This window comes from Alligator mississippiensis, chromosome 1 (genome assembly GCF_030867095.1).
Source record: "Alligator mississippiensis isolate rAllMis1 chromosome 1, rAllMis1, whole genome shotgun sequence".
In the NCBI taxonomy this organism is placed as follows: domain Eukaryota; kingdom Metazoa; phylum Chordata; order Crocodylia; family Alligatoridae; genus Alligator; species Alligator mississippiensis.
In genome coordinates, this window is record NC_081824.1 from 389,948,235 (window position 1) to 389,966,574 (window position 18,340).

The 18,340-nt window shown below is 44.9% G+C and overlaps 1 protein-coding gene across 4 annotated transcripts in view; it reads right to left on the minus strand.

Annotated features, from left to right (window-relative positions):
- Positions 1–18,340, minus strand: part of PIBF1 (progesterone immunomodulatory binding factor 1) — a 190,580-nt gene that overhangs the window by 47,799 nt on the left and 124,441 nt on the right. For all 4 annotated transcript variants that reach the window (XM_006278351.4, XM_059721480.1, XM_019488572.2 and 1 more), the window contains exon 15: positions 10,320–10,450. In XM_006278351.4, coding sequence (XP_006278413.1) covers positions 10,320–10,450 — 131 coding nt within the window. The remainder of the gene's footprint in view (positions 1–10,319; positions 10,451–18,340) is intronic.

Here is an 18,340-nt window from a genome sequence, read left to right on the forward strand (position 1 = left end):
TCCTCCCTGGGTAAGAAACAACGGGAATGTGCCAGAGGAGATGCTGCCACCATGCCCTGCTCCGTCTGTGCTTGCCCGGGCTGAGGGAGGGAGAGGTGTTGGGGAAAGTAGATGGGCACTCCATGTCTTCCCCCATGTCTGCCAGCCAGATCTGCCATTTTGCCCACCTCTGGTTTAAAGTATCAAGAGGCACAACTGACATGATCTTCACAGCTCATCAGCAGCAGGACAAATGCCAGGAACATCATAAACCTCTCTCCATGGCTTTCTTTTGAGAAGCCAAAGTCTTCAACTTTGTCAGGCAAGAAGCACTGAAGGGGTTCCTTCTGAAGTATGGATGCCCACTGAAATTAATCATCATTCTTTGCCTGCTCCATGACAGTATGCAAATAGTGGTTCTCAGTAACACATCTACCAGAGATCCCTTTGAAGTTAAGATGGGAGTTCAGCAAGGTTGTGTCATTGCTCCAACACTCTTCTCAATATTCCTTACCACAATGATACACTTGATCACCAGCAAGCTTCCAGTCAGAATGGAGCTAAACTACCAAATGGATAGTGAGCTGTTTAATTTTAGCTAACTCCATGCCAAAACCAAGACCACCTTGACCTCAATCATTGAGTTCCAGTATGCTGCTGATGTTGTACTCTGTGCTCACTCAGAGACAAACCTTCAGACAATTGGCAACAACTTTACTGAGTCATACAAGAAAATGGGACTGACACTTAACATTCAGAAAGCTAAGGTACTCCATCAACAAGCTCTTAAGGGGCAGTCCCCAGATCTGGTAATTCAGATTCACAGTGAGACTCTGGGAGAACACTGATTATTTCCTGTACCTCAGAAGCCATCTCTCACAAACGGCTGACATCAACAAAGAAATCCAACATCACCTCAAATGTGCAAGTACAGCCTTCAGAGGCCTGAGGAAATAGGTGTTCGAAGACTGCAATATCAGAACCAAAACCAAGCTTATGGTTTATCAAGCAGTTCTGATCCCCACCATAGTGTACGGAGCTGAGACATGGATAACATACAGGAGACACCTCAAATAGTTGGAGAAGTACCATCAAAGCTGCCTGTGGAAGATCCTTGGAATTCAGTGGGAACATAGATGTATCAAAATTAGTGTTCTGTCACAAGCAAACACCACTATCATCAAGGTGCTGATCATCCAACATCAACTTTGCTGGGCTGGCCACATCATCTAGGTGTCAGATCCTGGACTCCCGAAGCAAGTTTTATTCTCCCAGCTCAGTCAAGCTGGAGGGCACAGAAACTCAAGGAGGGCAGAGAAAGCACTTCAAGGACATTCTTAACGCTAATTTGAAAAAATTCAACATCAACATAAACTCATGGGAGAATATTGCCCAGAACTGCCCCAAATGGAGTAAGAGTCTTTGGCAAGGATCTTAGTACTCTGAAATGACAACAGGAGACAGAAAAGCGGAAGTGACAGAAATAGCATGTCACAGACTGAATCAAGAAACCAGAGCCACCCACCCCACATAGAAATACATGTCCGAGTTGCAGCAGAGTCTATAGATCCTGGATTGGTCTCATCATCTGCAGAAAAGGACCTGGAGGTTACAGTGGATAATAAGATGGATATGAGTCAGCAGTGTGCCCTTGTTGCCAAGGAGTCTAACAGCATACTGTGTTGCATTAGTAAGAACACTGCTAGCAGTTTGAGGGGAGTGATTATTCCCTTCTATTTGGCACTGGTGAGGCCATATCTGGAGTACTGCGTCCAGTTCTGGGTCCCCCACTATTGAAAAGATGTGGACAAGCTGGTACAAGTCCAGTGGAGGGCAATGAAAATGGTTAGGAGGCTGGGGAACATGACTTATGAGGAGGCTGAGGGAACTGGGTTTATTTAGTCTGCAGAAGAGAAAGTGAGGGGGGATTTGATAGCAGCCTTTAACTACCTGAAGGGTGGTTCCAAAGAGGATGCAGCTAGACTGTTCTCAGTGGTGACAGATGACAGAAAAAGGAGCAATGGTCTTAGGTTGCAGCAAGGGAGGTCTAGGCTGGATATTAGGAAAAACTTATTCACTAGGCAGATGGTGAAACACTGGAACAGGCTACCCAGAGAGGTGGTGGAATCTCTATCATTCAAGGTTTTTAAGACCTAGAACAAAGCCCTGGCTGGAATGATATAGTGGGGGATGGTCCTGCTTTGTGCAGGGGGTTGGACTAAACCTCCTAAAGTCCCTTTCAACCCTAATTTTCTATGATCCATCTTTGGACCTACAGATAAAACAATCATGGAAGACAATCACCCTCAATTGCGAGGGCCTGCTGAAGAAAAAAGGGAGGCTACAAAACTGTTAAGTGACAATGGCTGATTGCATTCCAATAGGAAGAGTCATTGACAGGAGTATCAAGGAAGGCACTAAGGCTCCAACCAGGCACCAAGGGGGTGTGATTCCCCTGTAGATAGCTCTGACTGCCTTGATTTAAAGAAGAATGAGGAAGAGATAAGGAAGGTTGTTTGGCAAAAGGAAGGAGAACAAGGCTCTTGAGATCAGAGATGGTCAAGGAAAAGATAAATATAAGTTTGAGGGCTCCACCAAGAGCCTGGAGATTTTCTCCTGATGATAGCAGTAAGGGCTGGACTGCTGGAAACCCGAACAGCAGGATTAATAGATTTCATAGACATTAGGGCTGGAAGGGAGATGAGTTATTGGAAGATCATTGAGTCTAGTCCCCTGCCCCAGAGGCAGGAAGTCAGCTAGGGTCAAAGAATCCCAGCAAGATAAGTGTCCAAATATTTCTTGAAAGAGCCCAAAGTAGGTGCCTGCACCACCCCTGGAGGGACTCTATTCCAGGCCTTGGGGGCCTGGACCATAAAGAAGCTTTTCCTTATGTCCAGCCTGAAATGGTCTTGGAGGAGTTTGTGACCATTGGACCTTGTTATCCCTTGGGGCGCTCTGGTGAACAAGTGTTCCCCCAGACCTTGATGCACACCCCTTATGTACTTATAGGCACCCATCAGGTCACCCCTGGGCCTGCACTTTTCCAGGCCAAAGAGTCCCATGGCTCTCAGCCTCTCTTCATAAGGCACATTCTCTTGCCCTTTGATCATGCGCGTGGCTCTCCTCTGGATTCTCACAAGCTTCTCCACATCCTTCTTGAATTGTGAAGCCCAGAATTGGATGCAGTACTCCAGTTGCGGCTTCACTAAGGCCAAGTACGGTGGGAGGATGACATCCTGAGATTTACTTGAGAAGCACCTATGGATGCAAGCCAGAGTTTTGTTTGCTTTACCAGCTGTGACATCGCCTTGGTGGTTCATGTTCATCTTGTGGTCAGTCATGTCCCTTTCAGCCACAGTGCTAGTGAATGTAGCACTGCTAAGCCTATAAGCATGCTGCGGGTTTTTTTCCCCAAGGTGGAGTACCTTGCATTTTTCTGTATTGAATGACATCAGGTTTATATCCAACCACTTACTAAGCCTATCTAGCTCAACTTGAATCACCAGCCTATCCTCAGGTGTGGAAACGCTACCCCAAAGTTTACTGACATCAGTGAACTTGGCCAGTCCACTTCTGACACCACTGTCCATATCGTTAATAAAGATGTTAAAGAGTAGAGGTCCAAAGACGGAATCCTGGGGGACATCACTGGTTATGGAGCGCCATGATTCACTTCCATCGACTACTACTCTCTGGGTCCGACCTCGGAGTCAATTCCCCAGTCATCGAACTGTGATGTAGCCGAGGCCGCAATTGGCCAATTTTTCCATGAGAAGATCATGGAACACCAGATCAAAGGTGTGCGGGCTGGGAGTGGTCCGAGGCCCTTTTTCCGCGCAGCGGGCTGTGGCCAGCAGCCCAGACACGCCGGGTCAGGGAAGGCAGGCGGCACGCTAGAATTAGGCACGGACGCTTAATGGTTGATTTAAGATTGTTTACTTACACCGTAGATGGTCGCGGTGCAGGCTGGAAAACTTCCAGGAAAACTTCGCTTAAGTCCCAGTTTAAGGACTCGGACTGAGCTCTGGATTCACTCACACGAAGTTTGCTAGGCTCCGTGGAACTTGCGCTTAGGGAAGGGTACATCAAGGGATTAGGCGGCGAAGGGGAGAGGCGAGAGGCTGATCAGACCCCTGTAGTCTTCTTGAAATACACGCTGGGTCCAATAGGCTCCGCAGCGCTTAGAGATCTTCACGAGACGTGTAGTCTCCTCCTCCTGATGTTCGTGGAGTCCTCCAACTTGGGCGGAAACCACTCAAGCCTTTTATACGGCTAGCAAGCCAATCGCTAGCCGCCACATAGGAATAATTTAGAACTGACCAATAGTGGGGCACAAATTTGAATACAAATGGCGGGAACTCCTTGCAACATGCATTTCTGTGTTGCAACAAAGAAATGCACCCTGCAAAGAAAGCTACAAGTGGCGGGAAATAATTTAGCAGTGCTGAAGCACACACACACAAAATCACACCCTTGGGTTGTGACAAAAGGGTTTTTTAAAGTCCAGATATATGATGTCAATCTCTTCTCCCTTGTCCAGGTGATACGTGACCTGGTCATAGAAGAAGATGAGATTGGTCAGACAAGACCTACCCACAACAAACCTGTACTGGCTGTCCCACAGGATGTTGCCATCAGCCAGCTTGTCTAGTATGGTCTCTTTGATAATTTTTTCCAGAATCTTTCCAGGGATTGAGGTCAAGCTGATTGGTCTGTAATTCCCCGGATCTACTTTCCTCCCTGTCTTGAATATCAGCACCACATTGGCCTTCTTCCAATCTTTGGGTACTTCACCTGAGCACCACGAGTTCTCAACTATCCTTGCCAGTGGCTGGACTATGATGCCTGACAGCTCCTTAAGTAGTCTAGGGTGCAATCTGTCAGGATCAGCTGACTTGAAAGTGTCCAGCCTCTCAAGCTGTTCCTTTATAAGGTCTACACTGATGCTGGGTATAAATTCACCCTTACCCTGGCCATCCTACATCATGTTAGGCAGGGCAGTCCCTTTGGGCTGGTGAATAACTGATGCAAAGTACCCACTAAGCAGGCTGGCTTTTTCCTGGGTGTTGGTTGTCAGTTGTTCCAAATGGTTTAGCAAGAGGGTCCAATGTTATCCTTGCTTTTCTTCCGACTCCCCACATATCTGAAAAAGGACTTTTTATTGTCCTTGATACATGCAGCCAGTTGGAGTTTTGTTGCGGCCTTAGCTTTTCTGGTTCATTCCCTACAGGTCTGGACCAGTGTAGAGTACTCCTCCTTAGTGGTGATTCATGTCTTCCATCCTTTATAAGACTCTCTTTTTAGATGTAGGAGGTCCACGAGTTTCCTGCTGAGCCAAGGGGTTTCCTGTGCCACTTTCTTACCTCTCCTCTGAGATGGGACGGACATCCCTTGTACTTTCAGGATCGCTTTCTTAAGGAGCAACCACTCATCTTGGACTCCCCTCCCTGTCAAGTCATACCCCCTTAGTGCCTCGACCACAAGCCTCCTGAGCTTATCAAAGTCAGCTTTCCTAAAGTTGAGGGCTTGCCAGCTTTGCGATGGATAGTAAAAGTGATCAGCACATGGTCACTGTCTCCCACCTTTCCTTTGATTCTTAGATAGCTGACTAGATCATCCCCTTTTGCCAGTACCAGGTCCAGCAGCGCTTTACCTCTTGTCAGTTCGTAGACTTGAGTCAGGTAGAGCTTGTCCACACATGTGAGGAAGCTTTGTGACTGTTCGGATTTGACTGAGTGCTCTTCCCATGAGATGTCCAGGTAGTTAAAGTCTCCCATGACAACCATGCACAGAGAGTGTGCAGCCTCAGTCAGTTTCTTGGTGAATCCCTGGTCAAGCTCTTGTTCCTGATTAGGTATGTAGTAAACTACTACTATTATGTCCCCTGTGCCATGTTCCCCACGTATTTTCAACCAGAGGGTCTCCAGTTGTCCTGCATGGATGCCAATGTCAGTTTGCAGAGACGTGTAGCTTTCCTTGACACAGAGAGCTACACTCCCACCCCTTTTTTCCACATAATCTTTCCTGTACAGGGTATAGCTGTCTATACCTGTGGCCCAGTCACAGATGGAGTTCCACCAGGTCTCTGTTATCTCTATGAGAGTGTAGTCATTCTAGTTGTAGGAGGGCCAGTTCCTTCTGTTTGTTCTCCAAGCTCCTGGCATTGGTGTATAGACATGTAAGTGTCTCATTGAAAGCCCTAGACTTCCTTACACTCCCAGAAGAATACTGTTCCAGGGCTGGGGTAGGAGTGGTCTCCCTTGGGTGCCCTAACCTGCTGGTTTTATAGTGAAAGCCTAGTGGGCTTGCTTTGGTGGTACTCCACCTATCCCCCAGTGGGCTTAGTTTAAAGCCTGGTCGAGTAGGTCAGCCATTCTGGCTGAAAAGAGCTTCCTCCCCAGTGAAGTGAGGTGGAGGCTGTCTCTTCCTAGCAGACCACTGCCTCTCTCACCAAAGAGCAGACTGTGATCATGGACGCTGAAGCCTTCATGATGACACCAGCACCTCAGTCTTCGGTTGACTACCTCTATCCGTCTCTTCCTTCTCAGCCAGGAGACTGATCCAAATTCACCAGCAGACTGATTCAAATTAGTGAGAGCAGAGTGAGGTATCTTTTGTATGTTTTCATATATCTATTTTCAATCTTTTTTCTTACATGTTTTTATGTAATATGTTCCGCTTCATACCACACTATTTGTCTCATGATAAGGGTACATTCAAGGCAGCTGATATCAATAGGTATGACATTTCTGCACAGACAGGAATCCATCTTCATTTTCTTTTGCAAGCAAACCGATAAAAACTCTAGAATTGGAAGAAGCCATCTCTACTAAGCTCTAAGGTCCAGTAAACAGCAGGTGAGGCCTGGGGAAGAGGGGTCCAGTTGTGGCCCCAAGGGTACACAGTAAATACGGGGAGAGAAGCTGGAACTCTAGAACTCACCTAGAAAGAGTTTGTCACAGCAATGCAGGAAAGTTTTCTATAGTTCAAATTAAAGAGCAATGTAGCAAGTGAAAACTATGATACATCCTATTAGAGCTGAAAGACCACAGGAACAAGGATTTATTTACCTACCTTTCATCAGTTTCACTGAGAGCTAGACAATTAGAATCCCAGCCCACAAGTAAAAAGCATACTTTTTAAGCTGTGATTTAGAACAGGATATATACCAATACAGAAAAAAGTTATGTTTTTTTTTTTGCTTTTTCAACATAAAATATAACGGAGCATCATCATTATTTTTTAACTCTATAAATCAACAATGCAAAGCACTTTTTAACACTTAAAACAAGTTGCACAAAACAGTATTACTTCCTCCCCCCATAGTAAAAATGGTGGATAAACTCCTTTCACAACCCCTGTGTTGAACATTCTTCTTCTTGGATAGCAATTAGAGCTGTATAGGTATGAAACATTTTGGTACTTAGGTCTTTAGTGAGCTAACCCCTTGTACTGTTTCTAGATCTGCAACACAGGCTTTTTAAAACTGCTTTTGGATCAGTTAGTCACTTTAAAAATCAACCATTGGTACTGAGAAATCTGAGTACTTATGTTTAAAATAAATACCCTTGCTTTATGAATGAAGTCTTGTTTAATGGCTTTAGTTATTTATATACCTAGATGCTTTTAGCAGAAAACTAAGTACTAAACTACAATTATTTCTTTGCATACATAAGAATGAAATTCACAGACTTGTTTTCCCACAGTATGACATACACAGTCACAAGGTATTTCTTTTCATGCAATGTGCTAACCATGGTGTTTTCATTTCTGGATAAAGAACTGAATGTTAGAGAGGTTCCTTTAATAGAGGCTAAGGAAAAAAAAATATCCCTATAGCTAACAACTACAGTTTTGTCTAAGAGTAGACTGCTTTTATGGGAGTATACCATTCAAACAAACATAAAATAAAGCTTTCAAATTATATCTGTAAATCACTAACTGTGACTTTCAAAGGCCTAATACTCAAGACCAAGAGTCTGAAAAAACGATGCCAAAATAGTTACTAGTAAAAATAGTTTTCTATATAAAAAAGGTATAATCATTAGCTGTGAAACTTTCTGTGGTATTTATATAGTTTAGGTAATTACAGAATATAACAAAGCCCAGTTTCCAAGTTCCAGAGGGTTAAAAGTGAAAAAAACCCATTAAATAAAAATTACAGTCACTAGTTTCACCTTCAAAGAACTTAACACATTTCCAAGACAGAATGGGACAGGCTCTGCAAAATATGGCTTTTATGCTCCACCAATGCTTTTTGGATGGTCTCAACAAATTTAAGAAGAATTTAAGTTTTTATTTAAGAAAAATTAAATATAATTACTTTTTTAGACCTAGTGTTTGCAACAATATTCTGTATCTAATTGAAAGCAATATTGCTTTAGTAAGCTGACAGGCAGAAACAAGGGGCTAGATCCTGGCCTAGGAATAACAATACTGAATGAATCAACTCTGAACAACATCATATGTGGCTTTCCCTGTTTCCCGCATTTTTAACCTTTCAATTTCTTGTGGCCACAAATAACACCAGAAAGTCTCAAGGGCAATACAGTCTATGAGCCACAATCTAGGAAACACTGGGCCAGGTCCTATGATCAATCTAAGCTTCACTCAGCACAAAAACAGAAGGAGACTGTCTGTAAGTCACTCTACTCTACACTTTCTCAACTGGCTCTGGGGGCAACTGAGAGCCAGGGCCTATTTTACAACAACTCTAATTTGTCTCCAGCATCAAGAAACATCAAACAACCATTTTGGAAGCTGAAGACTGCTTGAGTACAAGCTCCCCTTTTTCTCTGACCATGCTCTGAACATGCCTCTTATGTTATGGACTGTTACAAGAATAACACAGGGCCAGCAACATAGGATTTATGCCACCTGGGGATTTTTGCCTATACTCAGCTACCACTTAAAATTTGCTTTGGAAAGCTAGAGCTATGCATAACAAAATTAAAGGGGGGCAGTGATGTGAATCAAATTTTTAAGCTATTAAGTGAAATATAAATTCTTCCTAATCAGTTCATTAAGCTACTGAGTCTGAAGCCTAATTATGACAAGTTAAATGTCAATATTAGTTATTTTACTAGTAACCAGCTAAAAAGAAATACATGGCATTGGGAACTATGGGAAAAACATTTTGCCAAAACATGATCTTTGAAGTAAATATTATTCCCATGTTACTGCATCAAAAATCACTACTTCCATTTTTCCTGTTCTAAAATAATCAAATCTGTGGCAAAGTGGCTAGGAGTAAGGCCCCCTGCCTGCATCTTGAGGCAGAACATTGCTGTTGTGTTGTCCAGAAATATCCATAATATCTATTTTGAATGCTGAGCCAAAAAGCACTTTAGAGAGCAGCAGGCCATCAAATAGTTCTAATGTTTATTCAGCATTTGGCATCTTGTATGTTCCAATGACCATGAAATGTCTGATCTTAGAAATGAGTTCCATGATCTGTTTGTGAAGTTTCTGTAATAACTGTGATGCAGGACTGAAAAAGGCTTCCTTATGTATATTTATTATTATCCTTTATATTCTATCACATAAGACATTTTTGTATGAAGAAATATGTATACTGTCTATGTTCACAATATAATTTAATACCAAGCCAAGTCTTAATAGCTTCAAGCCTACTTTGTCTATAAAGACGTTATATATGTAGAAAAGGCCAAGAGATCTGTCTTGAATTATGGGAAAAATACTGATTTTCACTGTGATGAGATGAGAATTCACTGTGAATTGTGTGTTTCAGGAGGGTCAAGTTGTGGCAAAATACCCAAAAAGCTTAAACCTAGAACAAAATATTGGCTCTTCCTCAGTCAGACAGCTCAAATGAAAGATATCCTCTGAGTGGGTATTAGAAGATATTTATCTGTAGATGAAGAGAATGAACCTGTTTCATGGCGGTATGAAAGAATGCATTTCTTTAAGATGAGATACTATAATAAGACTGAATAATAATAGCTAAAATTATAACTGTGGAACAAAAAAATAATTTGCATGCATACCCTCCCAATGGACTTCTCCACTGTGCAGTCACTCTTTACTTCAAACTCATTTTCCTGTTCTGTCTTATAGCTCTGATGAACTACTACTTCCTTCCCCACCCTCACCTCCAAACTCCTTTTCAAATCTGACTCCTTCCACATTGCCTTTTCCCAACTCTGAAGACTTTTCTCTGTGAGACTATGAGGAAAGCTCTGAATATGAGAATTACATGACAATACAATAGGAATTTTATAAGGGACAGTATTATTTTCCAAGCAGTAGAATGCAGTTAATGAATACAAAATACTTCGAGATTCAATTTAAAATGGCATATGTAGTAATTTTTTATTTACCTGACATCTTTCTCAAGTTGTGCAATATGTTCTTTCTGTAAATGTATCTGAGTGTCTCTCTGTTTTACAGTTTCAATGAGGTACTTGTATGGCTGTTGTACTTGACTCAACAAAGAATTGGCACGGTCAAGCTGATAAAAGAAAGCAGTGTTAACAGTTAAACATTTACAAAATACAACTATAGATACCCTATGATAAAACAGAGGAGTAACCTTGGTATTCATTTCATGATGAATGTGTGCAACCCTTTAACGTTACATTCCCAATCCATTTTCTGAACTTATTTTCTACATCTGCTCCTATCTTTTTACTTGACTTACTCTCCCTTGAATCCCACTGACGATACTCCACAGTCAACTTCTGCTTTCTAAACTCCACTGAAACTGCTTTTAGCATAGTTTTTAATGGAACAAATTTTCACAAATATGGCTGCAATGGTGTAGACTTATAGGTTAGAAAAATCTGAGTGCAGACAGTGTCTCAGATGGTTGTTCTCACTGGGTGCATTTACACATGTAATTAAGGCAGAGCAATAAACTCCAGCACAGTTCATGCTAGAGCCAACTGCTCCCAGGCACAGTGTTGTCACATGTACCTGGGACTGCAGCACTTTGAGCTAGGGTAGAGCAGCTCTGGGCTGGCAGGGGGCCTGGGGGGCAGCACTGGGGCTGCCTGGGGCATGAGAGTGCTAAAGTGCATGGCTAGGTGACACGTGGCCCCTACACCTTAGCACTCTCATGCTCCAGTCAGCCTCTGTCACCATCTATAGGTGCGTTTCAGCGCACACAAGTACTCCACTGTAAGACAGTACTGTCCCTGATAATATTATCTTACAGTTGAGTTAATTAATTTGCTATGTCCTAATACCAGTGCATGTGTACATAGTGATAATTTAATGTGGACTTAATTAGTCTACAGTAAAATGCACATGTAGGTGCACCCATTGAAAGCAGATAACTTGGCTTTCATACAATCAATTTTTTGTCTTATTCTAGAGTGGAATCTGAAGGTTGAAGACCTGCAGAAAACTAATGGAAGAAAAAAAAAACTTTTCTAGTCAACAACAACAACCATACATAAACTAGGCTAACAAATCTAAATCTCAAACAGTATAAAGGAACCTCCAGAACTATTTAGCAGTACGGAACTACTGGGGTAGAAAAGCAATGCCAAATGTCATATGATGGGTATAACAAGTACGTACAAGATCATTGCCTAAAACCAGTGCTCACTGAAGACCAAATATCAAAATTTCACATTCCAAACAGCTGGAAGAGTGTAGATGTCTAGGCTAAGAACCAACACATTTTCTATATAAAATAAAACCCTTTACTAGTTAGATATAGACTACTCTACTGGAATGGATTTAACTGAAGATGGTTAAGTTTTTCCAGTTCGTTTATAATAATCATGAAGAGATGACACAATTCACATTTGCCAAAAAAGACTTAGAGGGTAGCTGTCCCATTTTTTGCTGCTCCAAATAAAACAAAAAATCTTATTTCCTGAAGGAACAACTCCTATTTAAGTAATATTTTAAGACTTTTTCTAAAATCTAGGGAAATGAATAATAATTCTCTCTTGCTCCCACTTAAAAATAATGCTGAGGAAAGAAGTATTTCCTGTCCACACTAAAATTCCAAGTTACTTGTGAGAAAAACAGACAAAAGTTTTCAAATACACTCTTTCTAAGAAACTGGGCAGATCTACACATGCAAATGCTGCTGGATGGGTTTACTCCAGAGTTATTTACTTTGGAGGAAACCCACCCTGGGCAGGTGTGTACATGTATATCCATTTGGGAGCAGATCTGCTGCTCCTGGCAGCAGTTTGCTTCTGCCCCCTCCAGCCCTTCACTGGCCCCCTCCAGCGGCTAAAGTGAGCTCTAGGCACCTCCTGAGTGCTAGCCCAGGGGCTGGGAGCACAGGATCAGGAGACAGCTGTCTCCTGGCGGGGACTGGGAGACTGTTCCCTCCCCCTGGGAGCTGCCTGCTGCCCACCACCAGGGTGGGCTCCAGTGGTGGAGCCCAGGAGGGCACAATGTCCCCCTGCCCTGGCAGTAGGGAGCTCCTTGCCCTGGCCAGGGCAGGGGGCTTGGAAAGATCTGTGGAGGAGGGGAAGGTCCCAGGCCCCTACCCCAATCCACTAGTGGGGTAGCTAACAGTGAGCCCCGGCTGGGCTGGGATTCCCAAAGAATACTGGAGGTAGCAAGGAATGCTGAGAAAACAAACATTTACATAAGAACATAAGAGATGCCATTCTGGGTCAGACCACAGGCCCATCTAGCCAAGTATTCTGTATCTCTCAGTGGCACAAAGGAGATGGAATCATAGAAAATTACAGTTGGAAGGGATGTCAGAAGGTCATCTAGTCTAACCCCCTGCTCAAAGCAGGACCATCCCCAACTAGATCATCCCAGCCAAGGCTTTGCCTAGCCAGGTCTTAAAAACCTCCAAGGATGGAGATTCCAGAACCTTACACAGAGAGGAAGAATATTAATGCAGGGCTTATGCAGATCAATCTGTCCCCTCTTTCCTTACAGTTTCCAGCATTTAGAGATCCAGGAAATCCTAATTTGGAGACTGCAGCCCTATCATCATGTTTAGTACCTGCTGATGGACTTGCACTGCAGGATTCTTTCTAACCCACTTTTAAACCTGGTTAAATTTTAGCCTCTGTAACATCTTAAGGCAATGATTCCCATGAGTTCATTACATGTTGTATGAAAAAAAGAACTTCCTTTTGTTTTATTTAAGGCTGCTTTCAATATTTCTATTTTACGATCCCTAGTTCTAATGCTTTGAGAGATGATAAATAGTAAATTGCTATTTACTTTTTCTAACCTATTCATTATTTTATAGTAACAGTAATTTCTTTACAGCTTTTGCTAAAAACATAAAACAGATAATAAAAGCATAAAATTAACAGGTTTTGCTAAAAAACATACAGTAATACTACTATTTAATAGACCTGTATCCTTCCTTAGCTACCTTTTCTAGGGCATAGACCAATGGCTTGAAGTTGCAGCAAAGTAGGTTTAGATTGGATATTAGGAAATACTTCACTGTTAAAACAGTGAGGCAGTGGAATAGACTGCCTAGGGAAGTTGTGGACACTCCACCAGTGGAGGAGTTCAAGAAGAGGCTGGATAGCCATGATCTAGACGTGCCTGTGCTTATGCTTTTCTATGGCTATTTCCCATGTTTTGTTGGTTGCTGAATGGAGCCAGAGGGAATTGTTTTACCCTCCTGCTGCTACATATATCCAAAGGGGAAGGATTGATCTTTGAGAAGATCATCAAGGAGCACATCTGTGATAGGCCAGCAGCAGGGATGATGCTCAAGGGCAACCAGCATGGTTTCATTAAGGGCAGGTCCTGTCAGACCAACCCAATTGCCTTCTACGATCAGGTCACAAAAGCATTGGACGCAGGTGTTGCGGTGGATGTAGTCTTTCTGGACTTCAGCAAGGCCTTTGACACTGTCTCCCACCCCATTCTCATCAAAAAAATAGTTGACTGTGGCATTGATGCCTACACAGTCAGATGGATTGCAAATTGGCTGAAGGGTCGTACTCAGAGGGTAGTGGTGGACGGGTCTTTTTTGACCTGGAGGGAAGTGGGCAGTGGAGTCCCCCAGGGCTTGGTCCCTGGGCCCGCGCTGTGTTTCTTTATTAGTGACTTGGACGACGGGGTAAAAAGCAGCTTGTTTAAATTTGCTGATGATACCAAGATTTGGAGCGAAGTGGGCACGCTAGTAGGGAAGGACAGATTATAGCAGGACCTGGACAGGTTACAGGGGTGGACTAACGAAAATAGAATGGGCTTCAATACTGACAAGTGCAGGGTGCTACACTTGGGCAGTGGGAACCAGTAGCACACTTATAAGCTGGGAAACTCCCTTCTTGAAAGCATGGTGGCAGAAAGAGATCTTGGAGTCGTCATTGACTCCAAGATGAACACGGGCCGACAATGCGAGGCCACGGTCAGTAGGGCTAACCGTACCTTGTTGTGCAACCACAGATGCATCTCAAGCAGGGCCAAGGAGGTGATCCTCCCCCTCTATGCAGCACTGGTCAGGCCACAGCTGGAGTACTGTGTTCAGTTCTGGGTGCCGCACTTCAGGAGGGATGTGGACAGCATTGAGAGGGTCCAGAGGAGGGCCACCCGCAAGATCTGGGGACAGCAGGGCAGGCCCTACGAAGAGAGGCTACGGGACCTGAACCTGTTCAGCCTTCGCAAGAGAAGGCTGAGGGGGGACCTGGTGGCTGTCTATAGACTCACCAGGGGGGACCAGCAGGGTTTGGGAGAAGAAGGATTGCTGGGAAGAGATGAGATCCATCTGACAAAGAGGGAAAAGCATCTTTGCTAACTTAGTGAGGCGGGCTTTAACTAGATTTGCCAGGGGATGGGGGCCAAGTGGGAAGTGGATCAGTTCTGGGGCCAGTTTTGTTCAATGTCTTCAACAACGACCTGGAAGATGGCAAAGAGTGCACCCTCAGCAAGTTTGCAGATGACACCAAGCTGGGGGGAGTAGTAGATACGCTGGAGGATAGGGCTGAGATTCGGAGTGATCTTGACAAATTGGAGGATTGGGCCAAAAGGATTCTCATGAGGTTCAACAAGGGCAAGCAGAAAGTCCTGCACTTAGGACGGAACAACCTCACGCACTGGTACAGGCTGGGAGCTGACTGACTGGGCAGCAGGTCTGCAGAAAAGGACCTGGAGGTTGCCGTGGACAATAAGCTGAATATGAGCCTGCAGTATGCCCTTGTTGTCAAGAAGGCTAATGGCATACTGGGCTGCATTGGTAGGAGTGTTGCCAGCAGGTCAGAGGAAATGATTATTCCCCTCTAATCAGCACTGATGAGGCCACATCTGGAGTAGTGTGTCCAGTTTTAGGCTCCCCACTACAGAAAGGAGGTGGACAAACTGAAGACAGTCCAGGGGAGAGCAAGCTGGAGCGATGTGGACAAGTTGGAGAGAGTCCAACGAAAATGTTGAGGGGGCTGAAGCACATGACTTATGAGGACAGGTTTAGGGAACCGGGCTTATTTAGTCTAGAGAAGAGAAGACTAAGAGGGGATTTAATAGCAGCCTTCAACTACCTGAAGTAGGATTCAAAAGAAGATGGAGCCAGATTGTTCTCAGTGGTGGCAAATGACAGAACAAGGAGCAGTGGTCTCAAGTTACAGCAAGAGAAGTTTAGGTTAGATATTCAGAAGTTTCTCACTAGGAAGGTATTAAAACATTGGAACAGGTTACCCAGCGAGGTTGTGGAATCTCTATCCTTGGAGGTTTTGAAGACCTGGCTAGATAAAGCCTTAGCTGGGATGATGTAATTGGGGATGGTCCTGCTCTGAGCAGGGGGCTGGACTAGATGACCACCTGAGGTTTCTTCCAACCCTAATTTTCTATGATTCCGTATGGCAGGGTTTTTTTTAAAAGCCTGCCATTGGGTGTTGGCAGCAGCCAAGGCTAGGGATTTTGACTGCAGTGTGCCAGTGTTCCTGCTGGGACTTGAACCCAGAGGTTCCTGGCTAGATGGTCTTTCTCCTCTGCTCAAGGTCAGACCAATTGCCATACCGGGAATCAGGAAGGAATTTTACCCTTTGGTCAGACTGGTATGGAATGAAGGGGGCTTTGCCTTCCTCTGTAGCAGCTGGCTTGGCCATCTTCCTGGGATCTCTCTAGAGTGAATATTAACAACCTTTGTACCAGCATGACATTGGCGGCTGTTGTGATCCCCCTTCTTTATCTGTGTCAGGTTAAGGTGTCTTGAGTTTTGTGTCAGTGTTGACTGTGTGGTTTTGCTAAGAGTCAGACAATGGATTTGTACGGGATGGTTTGGATAGGGATGATCCTACCTCAGGCAGTGGGATAGACTAGATGACCACTCAAGGTCCCTTCTCGATGACTCTGTGACTTGTACCAAAAGTCATAGTTTCATAGTTTGTAGGGTCGGAAGGTACCTGAGTAGATCATCAAGTCTGACCCCCTGCCATGGCAGAAAAGAGTACTGGGCTCAAATGACCCTGGCAAGGTGTTCGTCCAGCCTCCTCTTAAAGACCTCCAGGGTAGGAGCCAGCACCACTTCTCTTGGAAGTTGGTTCCAGATCCTAGCTGCCCTGACAGTGAAGGAGCGCCTCCGGATGTCTAGTCTGAATCTACCCTCTGCCAGCTTGTGACCATTATTTCTAGTCACTCCTGGCAGTACTTGGGGGAACAGGGACTCCCCCAATGCCTGCTGGTCCCCTCTGACTAGTTTGTAACAGGCCACTAGATCCCCCCTCAGCCTTCTCTTGTGGAGGCTGAACAGGTTCAGGTCCCTTAGCCTCTCCTCGTAGGGCCTGCCCTGCTGCCCCCTGATCATGTGGGTGGCCCTCCTCTGGGATTATTAATCCCTCCTGAAGTGCGGTGCCCAGAACTGGACGCAGTACTCCAACTGCAGCCTGACCAGTGTCACATAGCGGGGGAGGATCACCACCTTGGACCTGTCTGAGATGCATCTGTGGATGCATGACAAGGTGTGGTTGGCCTTCCTGACTGCGTCCCCACAGTTGGCCCATGTTCATTTTGGCATCAATAATGACCCCAAGATCCTTTTCTGCCTCTGCACTGATGAGAAGGGAGTACCCCAGACTGTAGGTATGCTGCTGGTTCTTCCTCCCCGGGTGCAGTACCTTGCACTTGTCAGTGTTGAAACCCATCCTGTTCTCATCCGCCCACCCCTGTAACCTGTCTAGGTCCGATTGCAGCCTATTTCTCCCTTCTAGCATGCCCACATCCCCCCACATCTTAGTGTCATCTGTGAATTTGACCAGGGTGCTTTTCACCCCCTCATCCAAGTCGCTGGTGAAGATGTTGAACAGCGCAGGCCCAAGGACCGAGCCCTGTGGAACCCCACTTCCCACACCCCTCCAGGTCGAATAAGACCCGTCCACCACCACTCTCTGGGTGCGACCCTCCAGCCAGTTAGTGACCCAATTGACTGTGTAGGTGTCAACGCCACAGTCCCCTAGTTTTTTAATGAGAATGGGGTGAGAGACAGTGTCGAAAGCCTTCCTAAACTCCAGAAAGACTACGTCCACTGCTACCCCTGCGTCTAAGGATTTTGTGACCTGGTCATAGGAGGCCACCAGGTTGGTCTGACAGGAAGGAAGCCTCTAATAAACCCATGTTGGTTGCCCCTAAGCATAATCTTCCCTGCTGGCCCCTCGCAGACATGTGCCAGGATAATTCTCTCAAAAAGCTTACCCAGGATCGAGGTAAGACTAACGGGCCTATAGTTTCCTGGGTCCTCCTTCCTCCCTTTTTTGAAAATGGGAACCACATTAGCCCTTTTCCAGTCCTCTGGCACCACACCAGAGCACCATGAGTGCTCGTAAAGCTGTGCCAAGGGTCCCGCAATGACCTCTGCTAATTCCCTCAGCACTCTGGGGAAGAGATCATCAGGACCAGCTGATTTAAATACGTCCGATCCCTCCATAAGTTCCCTGACTAGATCTTCACTGACCCTAGGCCTGGGTGCACCTCCCCTGGGGCCTATGGTGGTCCTGGTGTGGGGGGTGACTCGGTCCCTACTCAGAAAAATGGAGGCAAAGAAATTGTTAAATAGGTTAGCTTTGTCATCTGGAGTGACAACCAGATTTCCTAGCGTGCCTTTTAGAGGCCCCACATTACCTGGTACCTTCTTTTTACTCCCTATGTATTTAAAGAAGGACTTCTTGTTGTCTTTGATCTGGGTAGCTAGTCCCAGTTCCATCTCCGCCTTGGCCTTCCTGACTGCCCCTCTACAGCCCTGAGCAACCAAGGTATAGTCCTCCCTGGTGATGGCCCCTCTCTTCCATTGGGTGTATGCCTCCTTTTTAGCAGGGAGACATTCCCGAATGCTTTTGGTGAGCCATGGGGGCTTTTCCACCCTCTTGCCCCCTTGAAGTCCTTGAAGTGCTGGGTAAGGGAATAAAAATGCTGCTGATGTTTATATCTCAGAATACAGAAAAAAATCCGAGGGCCACTGGGG